The following is a 13,499-nucleotide window of genomic DNA, read 5'->3' as shown; positions in this document are numbered from 1 at the left end:
TTTCTGCTACCGTATAGCGGGTATATTTCAAGGGTATAAATGTTCGCGGTTTTCGCGGATTGAGACTGTACCGCGAAAATTTATATCTTTATTGAATAGTAGGCGTGTTCAGTATTATTGACCACACCTATCGACAATAAGAGGTGCCTCACCGTTATAGGCTAGGCCTGGATTCGAGGCTAACGGTGTGGAGGTACAGCTGCATGTTGATGTGCGTATGCGCCAAAAGGCTGGAACTCAGACCACGAAAATAAAATCCGCGAAATCCTTTGTAATGGATACCCGCTATACGGTATATAATTATTATACTGCATGGTACTTGTAAGCAACCCCTATAATATATATAGCGCATGTGTGTATATAATTACGAAGTCATCACATTGTATATACATGCAGGGTACAGCCATAGTTTAATTTACAGTCATGTACCATATAGCGGGTAATTTTCGGGGGATAAAATATTCGTGGTTCAGCAATATTGAGACATTTTGTGGGTAATATTTTTGTGGTTGGAGCTTGCACTGCAGGTAAAGGTAGGCAAGGTCGCTTCATTTGTGGGTAAAATATTTGTGGTCATGCAGACCTCCAACCACGAAAACCACGAAAATTACACGCTATACGATCAAGAGGTCATTCTATACCTGTACATGTACTATAGTAAATAATCATGGATCATGTGAAACAAAATGTGACGAGAATGGAAAAATATCATAATGTCTACTTGACTATATATATCATCATTATACTATAAGTGAAGATGGTTGCACCAGTTGACATATAATACATAAATAAATTAAGGGTTAAAAAATCTACTTTTGAAATAAAAAATATCTTGGAAAACTATAGTGCATTATACCAGTAAAGACCAGCATGCCTGTGTTAAAATCAAATGTATAATGTACATGGCTTAAAATGTGATTGTAAAATACAACAGAAATTACATGAGCTTTGACCAATCAAAATCATCTTCGACATCTTCAAACATCTCTAGGCCAGTTCTGTGATGGTTTGGTTGTTGTGCTAGTGAGCTGAGAGTGGCTGTGTTGTAGGCTCCATAGGCCCCGGCTCCAGGGTACATTGGGGATGGATTGAACTCTGGCGGAGAGTTATGATTAATACCCCCTAGTTGAACCGGAGATAATATTCCAGTGTCTATTTGGTAGCTGTGGTGTCCACCACCATTGTGATGGCCCATGGGTGGTGCTCCTCCCAGTGGATGGTGGCTGTAATTGTTGAGGCTTGATGTGTTGCCGATAGTTACGAATCGATTGCTCAGCTGTGATACAAACTGGTTGAATGAAGCGTGCACATCTGCATATGTCTTTGCGTCCAATCCGAACTTGTCATGCTGTCCAGTTTTGAAGGAATCAAGTAAACCTTGAATATGTGCAGGGTCAAGTTTATCCCATGTTTTGGCATCAGCAATATCACGAAAGCTATCCATGAGACCCAAAAATTCCGTATGGTTTCCTTCGTTGCCACCTAATAGAGTAGTGGCTGAAGCGCCAAGAGGGATGCTACTAGAATCAGAAGAGACACCCAACTCCTGGGTTGGTATGTGCGGTAAGATATCTGCGTTGAGGTATGCACCTTCCGCCATTGATTGACTATACAGGGACTTGTATAAACTTCTGAAAGATGAGCTGAGCTCGTCAAGACCTTCTTTGTCATTGAAGGCCATAGTTGGCAGAGATAGAGTGGTAGCTGAGCTGTCCGATACTGTGGTAGAGTATGGGTGTGTGTGGTGGGATGGAGGGCTGTAGGCGGCTGAAAAAGCTGGTCGCTTGGCTCGTGGGGGGTCAGTGTTTAGCTCTGCTAGAGTCGGAGATGAGCTTTGTCTCAGATGAGACTCGTTCCATTTAATTGGAGTGGTTTTGGTCTTGTAATCTTTTGGCTCTTGTTTGGCATCTTCAGAAGAGGAGAGCTACAGGATGGTGGATTATATTAGACAGTTTTCACACCTATACGGTACAGTAACTGTCAGTGAGTACGGTATATATAATTAATATGTCAATTTTGTGAATGCAATAAACATATTCAGTATTCACAGGAAGCTTGCAGTAAGTCTAGAACATCCAATGGAGCTGCAATGAATAACTAACCGACACATAATCATATGTTTGTTGCAGTATCCAGGTATGAAATGAATCTCACTGTGTATGCAAGCCAACCTTGCAATGCTTGACACTTCACCCACACACTCTCACATTCATGAATTTACATAACATGTATAAGTCCACACATGTCAGTAATCAGCCTGGGGCCACTAGACAAATCAAGACGAACTGAACACCCCCCAATTTTTAGTGCAAAATTAATGTATACGAGATATTGGAAACATGTACAATAGCTTACTAAAGTCATGCCTTCTAGAATCACACAATTACCGACCAATGTGCAGAATCAAATTGATTCGTATCCACTATGGCAGTGTAATTTCATTGGTGGGTATAACTACGAGTTTACATCGACAGTAGTGCTATTCTATCTGAATACTGTTTAACTCCATACCAACGTATACCCTTCTTAATTGTGTCAATTCGAGAAGAACCACACGAGGCTCAAAATGTTACAAAAGTGATAAGCAAAACAGTGGGGCATTGCTATGGGGCTTTAATGGAATGTTGTTACAAGGGTATATTATGAACAATGATGCAACTGTAAAAGTATACATTTCGAATCAGCAAGGCAAGAAATGTGATCTGATTATTAATTACGCCGTACTTAGGACAGGAAATTGTTCACATGTCTGCACGTAACTAGTGCACTGGACTTGGAAACAACATTGCCTATGTACACCAAGTGCTGACAAGAGTGGGAGTTTCTCATGTGACCTACATGTGTATATACTGTTACAAAACTATTCAAGAATACATTGCATGATGAAGAAGCATATGGCCATTTTATTGCTATGAACACAGCAGCAGAACCATGTACACCCTTGCATGTCTACAACAGATGTTGAAATGTACCGCAGGAAAGCAATTATCGTGCACCTTTCCATCCTACACAAAAGTATGTAACAGAATATTTAAACTAAGATGGCTGTACAGATCTTCAGCACTCACTCTTTCACTGATCTTCCTCTTGCGTGGGAACCCTGATAGTGAGATGGAATCTCCGCTCTCTTCCAGAGGAGTGGGGTCAATCTCCCAGTACGAGCCCTGCACACAAGAAATTAACAGATCCACGTTGTGTAACTGTAAACTACTTTGTCGTGGTGATAATTACTGGTAATTGTTAAGAGCTGCTTACACTACATTACACTGTAGATAGAACCACATACACAATAGGGATGAAATAAGACAAAATAATTTCAGGAGTATCAACAGATAGCGTTGAATTTCCTTCAAATTAAAATTATATCCTACACATTTTGAAGATGATTTCTACCACCACACCCCTGCATTCTTTGAGGTGCCACCATAGCTGGTGTGATTGAGTGACAACTTAGGCCACATCAAGGTGGGAATTGTTGCCATGGGTGTTAACAAGTGACGACCGTTATAACTCGTTTTTAAGAAGTTACTATAGAGGCAACTGATAACAGACAAAGTGGCACATCAGAATAGGAGATGGCTCTACCCTAACACAGTGCTTTGAATTCTGGTCACAAAAATGTTGTGGTTCTGGTTTTGAGGGCTTCAATAAGCATACCACACAAGCTGACACAGCACAATAATTATCGTGAAGCCAAGTCTGGAATACCATGGTTTACATTGCTATGTGTGACACAGTTACAAAATCACAACAGCAACTCATAGTAAACATTAGAGGATCCTCACATTGTGTACACACCAGTTTATGTAGTTTATACAGGGAAATACATTAACAAAATTAATATTCAGTGTGTACATTACATGTATGGGTGAGCTCACTTTTCCTGGGTCATCCTTTGGCCGAGGCACTTTACGGAAGCACTTGTTCAGGGAGAGGTTATGTCTGATTGAGTTCTGTAGAAGGAGAAACAAATGACTAGTCAGAACAGCTGATAGTTGTCATGGTTGATTGGAGCCAGGTAAATGGTCTGAGAAATACCTTTCAGTAAGTAGCTCACCCAACCTGATATTCACACTAATCTCTATACCAACACTAGAATCCTGTCAGAAATCAAGTCCTTTTCATATGCAAGGAAGTGAAAGCATTAGGCAGCTGGGCACCTGGTCTGCCTACAACAACAGTATACAGTAGCAACTGTCTTGGGTGATCACTACATACTTCTCATGTTATGGCTCCCATATTAAGTTTCATTTAAAGAAGGTTACAGTAGTATAGCAATTACCAGTCTGCATAGGCACTCCACAGTTTTAAGACAGCTTGCCTTGGACATATTATATTATGACACAAGTGATGGTTTCTTAAAATTTGTACCCCGTATATGAAGAGTCCGTGAAATAAAGTATGTTGTGTTATTACGGATTCTGTGGTTTTGTTATTGCACGGTTTGGCAAACTGAATACTTAAAATCCTAACCACTTCAAATGCAGGGTAACCATATGCAGGGTAACCAGGGAAGTGACAGTTAGTGTAAGTTGATTAGTATTAGGGCATACAACACAGCTCAAAGTGGGCACCCAGACACACCCCACCACACATGCAGCTACACCCACTTCCATTCAATATCTCTGCCAACATGAAATAGTACTTATACACACACCCTTATTATTGATTCGCATATACATAGATCTACCTACACCCAGCCATAATGTTATTTGTCATGCAAGCTATAAATTATGAACAGCTGAGTGGTTGACATCTTAACATACCTTCCACCCAGTACCGGCATCTCTGTAGTAGGGAAAGTTGCTTGAGATCCAAGTGTATATCTCATTCAGTGTCATTCGCCGCCTTGGAGAACTGTTGATAGAAAATGTTATAAGGGCAGCATATGAGTAAGGTGGTTTAGCATCCTGGCACATGTAGGCCTGAGCTTCATTGGGGTCTAGTCTAGCTGTCAGGTCAATGGGACTAGGTGGAGGCTTTCTTGTGGGAGTTTTCAAAATCCTGTGGGGTTCTGAGGGTGCTTCCATCTTCCCTGCCGGCCTTGCTGAGGTGAGCCTGGGTAGCCAGTCTATGGCAGTTAGGCTGTTCCCTAGGTCCATCCTTTTGGTACTCTGGGTAGTCATTGAGTCCCTCTCTTTTCTCTTTGACAAATCTTAATGATAAAAACTTCTCTTTTATACTAGGGAAGAATGTGACTGGACTTTCACGTTCACTGTATCTACCATTCTTTTCCAATACTGTGTACTAGCTGAAACTAGAGCTAGCTAGTTAGCTCTCTATAAGCTAAAAGGTGGGATGGGCAAGTAGATCTAATGAATATTGTTATAAGAAGCTTATTGGAATGTGGTAAATGACTCCAGTAGGGGCGGGGCTGCTTGCTTGAAATTAAAGCTCAGTTTTATATAGTGCTGGAAGACATATCTTCATATTGAACAACAAGTAGTACATGTATTCTGTTAAGTGCCTATATATAGGGTAAAACCAGCGTAAATTATTCTCTCATTGAGTGCAAAGGAGTAAGTCATACCACTCATTTCTTCCTAATCAGAACCAACTAATATATCACATAACTGTTGATCTTTAGCTTTAAGTATGAACTAGATCGCATCATTTAGTGACCAGGAAATTACGCAATATTGTGTGGTGTACTATTGCTTTCTCTTGAGGAACGGTAACAGATAACAAAGCTATTGAGCTGTAACTGCCCGTCAGGGAGAGCGGTAATTTGAATTTTTGTCGTTGTGTGTCCACAGATCTTTGTATGGGAAAAAAGTGGGGTGATATTAAAGCAGACTAAAGTTGCGTTCCTTTGGTTGGATTAAACAGCTTTCCTTGAACCGTAAAATTGGGTCCTATTCAAGTCAAAGGTAGGTACCTGATGGATGAGTGCGCACATCCATCAGGTGGGGATGCTGGGAATGCCACTTTGATGGTACGTCTATTAGTGGTAAAACGAAACCTGTCTGGAAAAACCACTTATTTAATAGGGAGAATTAGCAATTAGCAATTAATAACAAATCATAATGGCATTTTAGTTAGAAACTGTATAGAGGGTATTCGTTGTGCTCATAACCATGATCGAAGTTTACGCTGACTATAAATTGTAGTTATGGCACCTTTATTTAGCAAGGGTGGCAATTAATGTACTAACTGCGTTTTAATTGCCCAATTAAGGTTCAGCTCTAGCTTACAGTAAGTAGTACAGTACACATGATATCACTACATGCATAATTATGTATAAACACTGATGACACTACTGATCCAAAAGTTAGTAAATAATGGCCACAAACTGCATTGCCTATGCATATCAGTAGGTAAAATATTGTGCATAAAAAAACAGCACGGTCAATATTTTCAAGGACCATATATTTTGCAGATTGTTTAAAATAAACATTTATTATTTTTGAGATATCCCCCTTACACTGCCGGAAGTAGGAAATATAAAATTTCAAGGCGCATAATTTTGAGATTCAGATCAATCAGTGAAAATTTGGCGTTATACTGTACATTAGTTTTACTGTATGAATGTTCAAAGGAAACTCGAGTTAGTTGTGAAGGATAGAACAAAATAATGAAGGAAATGATCCTGATCTAATAACAGAGGGACTAGTGTAGACACAAAGGCAATTATATTGTCACATTTTCTCAAAAATTACTTGGTAACCACAATCAGAACACGTTTTAGTCCATGTATCATCGTCAGGATTGTGAACTTCTTGACCAGATGGGAAGGTGTGAGTGTGACTGGAGGAGGACGGCTTTATCAGACTGGACCGCACTGCTCTTCGCAAATCTGTGAACCAAAAACACCCCACATTTTAATTCTGTACATGTAACTGATTTTTACAAGCATAATTATATTACCGTATATCTTCTAATTTATCGGACACTTCTAATTACCCGGACACTCTTTTGGGCAATTTTCGTTGTTCTAATACAACGGACACTCCAGTACTTTAATATTACATTTGTTCTAAATATCCGGACAATACCTTGAAAAGTTGAGTTATCATTCACAGACGGCAAGTAAGACTTAGAGTGCTGCAGTTAGATAGCTTTGAGTAGCTAGTTTTAGATAGCTAGTGCAACTATTCAGTCGTACCCTGTTCTATTAAACTTAGGTAGCTCGCATGCAGCTGCTTGCTTGTTCTAATTATTCCGGACACTTCGCATGCTCTATTCCAATTATACCCGGACAATTTCCAAAATAATTATTTTTTCCTGTCCGATAAATTAGAAGATATACGGTATAAGCAAGCATCGTTAAGAGGCCTAACCCTAGCCTCGATTTCCCGGCTGCCCTTGAAACTCAGATCAGCGGCCTGGTATACATTGTATACGTAATGTGCATACATTATCCTAAAAAGGGGATAATCAGTATAATTATTATTTTGTGGATACGCGTCAGTAAATAAAGGCCTCCTTGAACTGCCTCTTTGCTAAACAGAGCTAAAATGTTGCAGCACAATTATTCTACTAGTGTCTTTGAAGGCTGCCATTGTGGTCAGGAACATTTTACCACTAACCACGTGGTCTTGCGTAGATCTGTGTACTTTGTCTGTTTATTTACAATTTGCATGATGAAATTTGGTGTGTATACTAAATCAATTATACGAATTATTTCGTGCATGCGCATGTAAAATATACCCCTAACCTCTCCAAATAAGTCCAAATAGTTTCATGATAACAGCTTCCATTGTTTCAACATGCTCTACCTCATGAACCATGTTGGCCACCTAACCACATTATTTTTATGCTCTCAATTAATAATGGTGAGTTCAATCGTACTGGAAGCCGAAAAAAGAGTCACATATGCAAAAGCTAGGGATTATAGCTATATATAGATACAGGAGTGCATTCCTGATAGAAACTTAATGGAGTGGAAGGAAAACACGGACAAAATACCTCAGAATGACAATCTGGGTAAGATTTATACTTTTGAAATCCTAGCGTGAGGGTGTTTAGAATGAATGCGTCTAGGAATCTACATTATGGTCTACCATTATATTCTCTACGTTAAGCCCACAATATGGAATCCTATCTAACCTTTAATATCCTTAGTATACTTTCTCTCTACCCTCTTTTCTCTCCTCTCTGCCTTGTTAAGACGCTCTGCTTCGAGACCCTCCTCACCACCCCACACAGCATGTGATCGAGCCTGAACCTGATAAACACATACAACATAATTATGAGTACCGTATATGCTTGATCAGGAGCCGCGGCTACTAAATGTTTCATTTTGCTGGAAGAGGAGGCTACAATTCAAGAGAGGCCACTGTTCAAGAGCGGCGTTTATTAGCTCCAGATAATTTAGTTTGTCATCAAAAGTTGTTTTCACCTGCATAAACTTGAACTCTGCCATGAGAAAGTCTTTGTGAAGCACTAACAAGCTGCTACTTGTAGCTACGTACATGTAGCTAGCTGCTAGTAATATTTTTTTTGCTGCCACGTGCAGAAATGCTAGAGTCTAAGTTCACTGAGGCTACTATTTGAGAGCGGCTACTAAATGTTTCATTTTGCTAGCAAGGGAGGCTACTATTTGAGTGCGGCCTTTATACAAGAGCGGCCTCTGATCGAGCATATACAGTATACTGTAAATTAATACAAGGAAAGTGCACTGCCTTACATCTGTAACTGGGTTCACTATAGAATAAGCATTCACACAACTGACCTGACAGAGAGAATACAGTTTCATCTCCCCCCATCCACTGGAGTGAGGATTCTTCTTAAGTAGGAATGGTAGTGGCGGACCATTCCGTTCTTCAAAATCACAGTCCTTCAGGAGATATCTCTATACAGAAACAACATTACAAGCGTTGTATATGCCATTGTAAGTAGATCTACTCGTGTGCTGCTATTCATAAATCCAGCAGCTTACCTGCTTGGCTTCAGTCTTGGTGAGCAGGGCATGCTTTCCCTCTGGGTCCCTGCGGAGGGGGAATTACAAATTCACAAATCACTACACGTAGATTACTATAATAATAATGAGTTTTTACATGCACATGTTGCTACAATGCATTGTGGCAGTATACAAAATGAAGTGGAGCGATGGCATTTAATGTCATGTTGATTATGTTACCCACCTACATTTGTCACAAGTGATCAGCTGGAACTTGGTGTAGAGGTAAGACTCGGCAAACTTCTTGCCACACTCGGAGCACACTAGCAATGCATCAGGCAGCGCTGGCACTGCAAAAAAGATAATCGTGTTGCTATTACAGTGGAGCTACATGCATAAAGTCAATTGTATAAGAGCCAGTACACTGAAAAAAGGGAGTTACGGAGCAGACCTTAGCTTAAGAGTTAATTAAAGACCCTTGACAACATTATTTGCAGGTGAAACTGTAGGATAATTATAATTATATTGCAGTGGTGATCACTTCTTGAATTTATAATACTAAGGTTCTAGAGTAAATGTAAAGTGCGTACGTACCGCTTTCCTCAGCAACTCTGTACACAGGAGCACGCTCGACAGGTCCCTCCTCAATAATATAACCAGCATGGCTGTCTCTGATGCTGGGAGCACTACTGTGTGTTTTCATATGGATCATGGGAGTGGCTGCCCCATGGCCCCTACTATCTGCTGATTTGGTGTTGGGCAGAGACTTGGTGTATGGCTGTGCCCGATTTCGTGCCTCCCTAAGCTTCAATGCTCTCTCCTTGTTCTTTTTAGCCCTCTCCACCTTCTCTTGAGATACCTGGCCATGGCTGCCAGAAAGGGTAGCTGGGTCTGTGTCTAATGTGCTGCTACAGGCTTCATTCATCCCAATCACCACTTCCAGTCTAGTCTGGACATTCAAGTTTCAGGGTGGACGTTCATGTTTCACAACTAGGTCTGATGACCCATTCCCATTCAGTGACAAGATGGAGCTGGAGAGGATCTTTCATGTGTGATCCTTAGACTCTCTATTGCAAGAAACTGAGCCTAGATGTTAACCATGGAAGGATGAAAGATCAAGAAATGAGGTCTTTTTTCCACTCAAAACTTTTACTATGTGCCATATTCCTAGCCCTGAACCTAGCTGTTCAGTTCATGCTCCTCTTATTTGCTGGATTGTGGGCTCCTGCTGCATATCCATCAATACCCCAAAGCAGTGACTGCCAATGCCCTAATATTAACCAATCAGAAGAGCCGGCCATGTGTGTAGCACCCACTAAGGTCTCTCAGGGAGACCGCACCCACTATCTCCTATTTGTGCTCGTTCTGTCAAGTGTTTCAGGACTCGAGAGACGAAATGTTGCCAGGGAAACCTGGATACAAGGGTATGAAATAGCGAAACATACTGTAATGGTCAAATTCGCTATTGGCACTCAAAGTTTATTGCCCGAAGAAGTTATGAGTTTGAGATCTGAGCAGGATAAGTATGGTGATTTGCTATTTCTCTCTGATTTACAGGAAGACTATGCTAATCTAACGATAAAAGTATTATACAGTTTCACCAAAATAATCCAAGACTATAAATTCTCCTATTTATTGAAATGTGATGACGACAGTTACATACTTTTGGACACATTTGTGACAGAATTAGCAGCCAGAAACAGTACACACAGTTTTTATTGGGGGTTCTTCGATGGCAGAGCTCACATCAAAATTAAAGGCAAATGGAGAGAGAAAGACTGGTTCCTGTGTGATCGATACCTTCCTTATGCCCTTGGAGGAGGGTATGTGCTCTCGCAAGACCTAGTACAGAGAATAGCAACCTCTGCAGATGGTCTGGAACTATATAATAGCGAGGATGTATCTGTGGGTGTGTGGCTTAGTCCGTACAAAGCTGAGCGAAAGCATGATGTTCGTTTCAACACTGAGTTTGTCTCCAGAGGATGCAGGAACATTTACATTGTGTCCCATAAACAGAGCCCAGGAGACATGAGGTCGAAATTCAGGAATCTTCGTGATGTGGGAGAACAGTGTCAGAAAGAGTACCAGACTAGGTTGTCTTATGAATACAACTGGAAAAGCCCTCCAACCATGTGCTGTGAGAGACAAGAAGGCATTCCGTAGAGGCATTCTATATAGAGGCACAAACACTATTATTGCTTTCTCTCTCAGTGCATACTAGCTGTGTAATAATGATCTATAATTATTTGGATTACAGCAGGAGTTCATGAACTCCTGATTACAGTCCTACTTTCTATTTGGACTTTTCATTGGTGGACAGCAGATTATTTAATGAGACCTGCATGCAGAGTGAGTGTACTAGAAGTGAGGTCAGGCTGGGTGGTAAGATTATAGTTTATATCAATGATGTGAATTGATTGTTTTATGACCAAGACGTGTTTTCTGTTATATCTGATATGTCAGCCGGCCTGGTTTAATTATAATCAAGAGTAACCTCGGTCCCGGGCCAAATTTTTTAGGAAGGGGAATAAATGTTAGACCTAGCGTTCAATTAGAGAAAAGTTGGGCCGGGAACAAGTTGCAATTAAACTGCGGAAGCAGCTTGATTAAGACCTTTTGACCTATGGGAGGTGATTACCGCCAAACTTAGCAATAAAAAGTATAGGTGCGTTTTGCAAAAATATGTTGTGCTATTTTGTTTACGGAGGTGTATTTTGAAAAAATAGGCAGTGCAATGTTTTTTAGTGAGGTGCGTTTTGTAGAGAGGTGCATTTTTCAGAGAAAGGTGAACTTTTCAGAGAAGTGCGTTTTGTAGGGCGCATTTTTCAGAGAGCGCATGCTCGCGTGACAGAAGCAAAAGAGAAGGAACGTTACTTTCTTCTCCACGTGGCTCTGCTATTAAGATGGACATGCTCAGGCAGCAAGTTGTGGAGAGCACCAAGCTGGCTGTTGAAACCTGTAGACAGACTCGAGTCAACATGCAAGAGGGAGGATAGGTAGCCACGACAGCTAGCCTGGTTACTATACGGTCACCGTATAGTAACAAGGCTGTTGTGACCATGAGCTTATACTATACTTTACTCAGAGAGATAGCTTTTGCAAAATCATGACCAAATCACATGATCATCTCGTGGGTGGAATTGGCTGAAAAAGCTGTGAAAACTACAAAACGCACTTCTCGGAAAAATGCACTTTTCTGAAATCTCCTCTCTGAATTATAATAATAAATTTATAAATACATTTATATAATGCTGTTAATTTTCGTCGCATTGCAACCGTTGAGCAGTATAGCTAGAATACACACACACAGTCCAACTTTACCGTATCCCTCGTGTGGCTACGCCTCGAGGCATGAAAACGGCACCACCTATTTTTGCAAAATGCACCTCTACTTTTCACTGCTAATTTTGGCGATAATCACCTCCCATATTGACCCTGACAAACCTCCCAAAGGAGGTTCGACATGGTCAAAAGGTCATTAATGAATTAATCACATGCTCATGGAGATCCAACCTGATGCTAATTTGTCGATGTACCCGGCCCAGCTCTTTCATCATTTTGATCAGTTCTCTTGATTCAAATAATAACAATAAATCCGATGTACCCCTCAGGTACATCAGTAGGAAGTGAGAAATTCTAGCTTAACCTTTTGAATTCTACACCACGCCCATTTTCACCAACGCTTTGGAAACGCATGAAGTATAGCAGTGCTTACAAGCATTAGCAGCCTTCAAAGACGTTGCTGAGACTAAGCCTTAGTTATTTTACTGAAAAAAAGCTTATTAATGTGCCTTTAAACGATTAAAATATAGTTTGCGTTATGCGTGTTAATTAAGTACTAAGTAACGCCAAAGGTCAAGAATGCAATACGCATTGGGTTCAACGGCCAGGAATGCAGTACGCAATAATTTTCTAGTGTCGTTATTCTTGATCTTTTGACCCTGTCGAACCTGATCCTCCTCTGAGTCTTTGCATTCCATGTAGTCTTGCAGCAGCCCATTAAAATGTTATCGACCTAGCGTTCAAATAGACAACATCTGGGGCTGGCCGGCGCGAGACTATGCTCCATGCAACTAGTTGGGTCCAGTACAGTTTTGTAAAAGCACCATTCGAATGACATTGTTGACGGTCAATAGGGGCTGGATCGAGCGTCTTGCATAAAGAAGGACGTAACGAGAAGTAGTGCTGGATCAAATGGTCTAAAGGTCGCAAAGATTGAGCCCCACCCCAACTAGTTGGAGCATGCAAAGACTACACCAACCCACAATCTTGTTTGCGAACTTTTTGTTTTTTCAGTGCACATGCTCTTCCAACCATACTCTTCCCCATTTTTTCACAAAATGTTTTTTCCATTTGTTAGCCTCGCTCGGCAATTATTATATATTATATTAGACTGTGGGTAAATGGAAACCTGCCGCACCCTCCACCCAAATTAAAGAGCAAACAGTTACCATTATAAGGACCACACGTCACCACAGTACTTAACTATTTGTGGGGCCTGAGGAATTCCTGTGGTATGGTTTCTATACAAATAGTTTCCATGGCAATTTGTGCCACGAACATTTATTGGCCCTTGATCAAAGGAACCGCAGTGCCAATATGATTATGCCAATACACATGATATAATATTAATTTTCGGAAACCTTAGCTATAATGC

The 13,499-nt window shown here is 40.7% G+C and overlaps 4 protein-coding genes across 4 annotated transcripts in view; 1 reads left to right on the top strand and 3 right to left on the bottom strand.

The window, feature by feature from the left end:
* Window positions 1–633: 633 nt before the first annotated feature.
* On the bottom strand, window positions 634–5,319 carry LOC135332937 (forkhead box protein J2-like). Its single transcript, XM_064527869.1, has 4 exons — window positions 4,767–5,319; window positions 3,879–3,953; window positions 3,069–3,164; window positions 634–1,924 (listed from the first exon to the last, which is right to left on the bottom strand). The coding sequence occupies exons 1-4, from the start codon at window positions 5,124–5,126 to the stop codon at window positions 938–940; spliced, it is 1,518 nt and encodes a 505-aa protein (XP_064383939.1). The 5' UTR covers window positions 5,127–5,319; the 3' UTR covers window positions 634–937.
* The window catches only part of LOC135332946 (signal peptidase complex subunit 1-like), a 70,319-nt gene continuing 59,518 nt past the window's right edge, over window positions 2,699–13,499 (bottom strand). The window contains exon 5 of the mRNA XM_064527881.1: window positions 2,699–2,710. The gene's annotated coding sequence lies outside the window, so the exon portion shown is untranslated. The remainder of the gene's footprint in view (window positions 2,711–13,499) is intronic.
* Window positions 6,381–9,821, bottom strand: LOC135332941 (DNA repair protein complementing XP-A cells-like). The gene is made up of 6 exons (XM_064527877.1): window positions 9,437–9,821; window positions 9,087–9,192; window positions 8,882–8,930; window positions 8,675–8,794; window positions 8,050–8,167; window positions 6,381–6,796 (listed from the first exon to the last, which is right to left on the bottom strand). Exons 1-6 carry the CDS (start codon window positions 9,765–9,767, stop codon window positions 6,639–6,641), a joined length of 882 nt encoding a protein of 293 aa, XP_064383947.1. The 5' UTR covers window positions 9,768–9,821; the 3' UTR covers window positions 6,381–6,638.
* On the top strand, window positions 9,833–11,154 carry LOC135332940 (beta-1,3-galactosyltransferase 6-like). Its single transcript, XM_064527876.1, has one exon. It carries the CDS (start codon window positions 9,950–9,952, stop codon window positions 11,003–11,005), a length of 1,056 nt encoding a protein of 351 aa, XP_064383946.1. The 5' UTR covers window positions 9,833–9,949; the 3' UTR covers window positions 11,006–11,154.

This window comes from Halichondria panicea, chromosome 3 (assembly GCF_963675165.1).
Source record: "Halichondria panicea chromosome 3, odHalPani1.1, whole genome shotgun sequence".
Lineage (NCBI taxonomy): Eukaryota > Metazoa > Porifera > Demospongiae > Suberitida > Halichondriidae > Halichondria > Halichondria panicea.
Note: the sequence above shows the minus strand (reverse complement) of the source record. Positions and strands in the feature narration are given on the sequence as shown.

What these genes read in the sequence shown, in the direction of transcription:
- LOC135332937 (XM_064527869.1), bottom strand. Translation starts at nt 5,126, where the DNA reads ATGACTACCCAGAGTACCAAAAGGATGGACCTAGGGAACAGCCTAACT. An exon ending in ATGCCGGTACTGGGTGGAAG is followed by an intron (nt 3,954 to 4,766) that starts GTATGTTAAGAT and finishes CTCCTTCTACAG; the next exon opens with AACTCAATCAGACATAACCT. An exon ending in AGAGGAAGATCAGTGAAAGA is followed by an intron (nt 1,925 to 3,068) that starts GTGAGTGCTGAA and finishes ACCATCCTGTAG; the next exon opens with CTCTCCTCTTCTGAAGATGC.
- LOC135332940 (XM_064527876.1), top strand. Translation starts at nt 9,950, where the DNA reads ATGAAAGATCAAGAAATGAGGTCTTTTTTCCACTCAAAACTTTTACTA.
- LOC135332941 (XM_064527877.1), bottom strand. Translation starts at nt 9,767, where the DNA reads ATGAATGAAGCCTGTAGCAGCACATTAGACACAGACCCAGCTACCCTT. An exon ending in AACTGTATTCTCTCTGTCAG is followed by an intron (nt 8,168 to 8,674) that starts GTCAGTTGTGTG and finishes TGTGTTTATCAG; the next exon opens with GTTCAGGCTCGATCACATGC. An exon ending in GTATACTAAGGATATTAAAG is followed by an intron (nt 6,797 to 8,049) that starts GTTAGATAGGAT and finishes TTTGGTTCACAG; the next exon opens with ATTTGCGAAGAGCAGTGCGG.